Below are 2,500 nucleotides of genomic sequence, written 5' to 3'. Positions count from 1 at the left end.
CGGAGGAGGAACTCCGACAAGTTCTGCACCCCCATTGCTTCAGGTACGGCCATACGGCCCTCACACTGAGTTGATTGATCAGCTTTATTATAAATTAGGGATGATTTAAGGAAAAGGACAATTTTTGTCTTTTTTCGGCTTTTGCCTTAATTGTTCCAGGCAATCATTCTTATTAAAAACAAATTTCCAGTATAAATCCCAAATAAATGTGGTAAGAATATAAAAGTTACAGTTAGGACACCTCATATTGTGAAAGCTAGCTGTCTAGCTACAAATTCACCAAACAGCCACAACATTAAAACCACCACTTTTATTATGTGCCACTAATATTATATTGTGTAGCTCCCCCTCGTTCCACCAAAACAGCTGTGACCTGTGGAAGCATGGACATCACCAGACCTCTGAAGGTGTCCTGTGGTATCTGGCACCAGGACGTTAGCACTAGATCCTTTAAGTCCTGGAAGTTGGGAGGTGGGGCCCACGTGGATCAGGCTTGTTGTTCCAGCACATCCCATAGATGCTCCATCGGATCGGACCCTAACCCCGACCATCCACATGACGTAGAAGAAAACGTGATTCATCAGACCAGGCCACCTTCTTCCATTGCTCCCTGGTCCAGTTCTGAAACTCACGTGCCCATTGTAGGAGCTTTCAGTGGTGGACAGGGGTCAGCATGGACACTCTGACCGGTCCGCGGTTACACAACCCCATGCGCAGCAAGCTGTGATGCATTGTGTTCTGACACCTTTCTGTCATAGCAGCATTCACTTTTTCACCAAGTTGTGCTCCAGTAGCCCCTCTGTGGGATCGAACCAGACGGGCTGGACTTCACTCCTCATGTGTCTCAATGAACAAATTCCATGCCCATGACCCTGTCGCCGTTGTCCTTCCTTGGAGCACTTGTAGTAGGTAGTAACCACTGCATACCAGGAACACCCCACAAGACCTGTGGTTTTGGAGATGCTCTGGCCAGCCGTCCAGCATCACAATGTGCTCCTTGTCAAAGTGGCTCAGATCCTTACGCTGCTTCAACACATCAACCTCAACAACTGACTGTGGACTTGCTGCCTGATATATCCCACCTCTTGACAGGTGCCACTGGAACCAGATGATCAATGTTATTCACTTCACCTGTCACTGGTTTTAATGTTGTGGCTGATGGGTGTACATTATATGCACTATGAATAGTTAGAAATAGTTATTTACGATCTGATTCTTCTTTACTTCTTTACTTCTTGTACTGGTATATTTTCTGCTTTGTGAATGGTGACCAGTGGGTAACAAACAAACCCGTCTCTCTGCAGAGCTGGCTCAGAACTGTGAGTTCTATAAGAACGCTGATGTCAGGCCTCCATTTACCTACGCCTCGCTCATACGCCATGTAAGTCCCTCCACCTCCCTCCCTCCCTGCTTTTCCCTCTCACGCTGCTCCTTCCTCTCCTCCCCTAACGGCCGTCCTCTCTCCCCCCGCTGCCAGGCCATTCTGGAGGCCCCCGACCGACAGTTGACTCTCAACGAGATCTACAACTGGTTTACACGAATGTTCGCCTACTTCAGGAGAAACACAGCCACGTGGAAGGTGAGTGTGCAAGTCACGTGCACGCGCGCACGCACACACACACACACACACACACACACACACATACAATGTTAAAAATGTGTGCACACACATTATTGGCACTCATCTTCAAGTCACACAATTCCCGGATCCACGTGTGACATTTGAGTGTTTTTCTATATCTGCTCCTAGTGAGGAGCCCTCCATAGCTCTCTCTCTATCTCTCTCTCTCTCTCTCTCTCTCTCTCTCTCTCTCGCTGTCCCTCTATCGCTCACTGTTTGACCGAGAACTTCCAGAGCATTCCCTAAGCTCTGCCACGACAGACAGAGACGCACGCAGCCTTCCATCGCACAGCCTCATTACAGAGACACAGATACACATTCAACAGCCCCTGATCACATATTTCGTCTCCACACCCACACACACAGACACACACACACGCGCGCGTGCGCACACACACTAACACACACACACACACTAAAACACACGCGCACACACACACACACACACACACACACACACACTAAAACACACGCGCGCACACACACACACACACACACACACACACACACACACACACACACCTGCCCTGATCCTGGTGGTGCGGGTGTTGACCCATTTCTACACGAGCCTCACACTAATTTCAGTGCCAGCTCCTCTAGGGAGAAGAAAAGTGAGAGGCAGGCAGGGGGAGGGAGGAGAGAGAGGGAGGGAGGGGGAGAGAGAGATAGACGGGTGCCGAGAGACAACACACCTCTTCCAGTGATCTTGAAGGAAGGATGGGGGGTTGGATATAGGGTGGGAGACAGGGCAGCCAAGAATATCTCCCCCCCCCCCGGCTCATCTGACTTTTATGAAATTTAACTCTTAATGCCGGGCGCCGGCTTCCTGCGCCGCTGGCCCCGCGGACCTCTCCATATAACTCCTATGTATTTATACAG

The 2,500-nt window shown here is 49.8% G+C and overlaps 1 protein-coding gene across 1 annotated transcript in view; it reads left to right on the top strand.

Moving 5' to 3' along the window:
- The window catches only part of foxp4 (forkhead box P4), a gene marked incomplete at its 3' end in the record, with an annotated part of 101,436 nt that overhangs the window by 93,493 nt on the left and 5,443 nt on the right, over window positions 1-2,500 (top strand). Inside the window, exons 12-14 of the mRNA XM_080000780.1 lie at window positions 1-43; window positions 1,305-1,381; window positions 1,478-1,579. The exon at window positions 1-43 is cut by the window's left edge and continues 183 nt beyond it. Of these exons, the coding sequence (XP_079856906.1) occupies window positions 1-43; window positions 1,305-1,381; window positions 1,478-1,579 (222 nt within the window). The remainder of the gene's footprint in view (window positions 44-1,304; window positions 1,382-1,477; window positions 1,580-2,500) is intronic.

Source organism: Zeus faber (assembly GCF_960531495.2).
Source record: "Zeus faber genome assembly, chromosome: 5".
Classification (NCBI taxonomy): Eukaryota; Metazoa; Chordata; class Actinopteri; order Zeiformes; family Zeidae; genus Zeus; species Zeus faber.
Note: the sequence above shows the minus strand (reverse complement) of the source record. Positions and strands in the feature narration are given on the sequence as shown.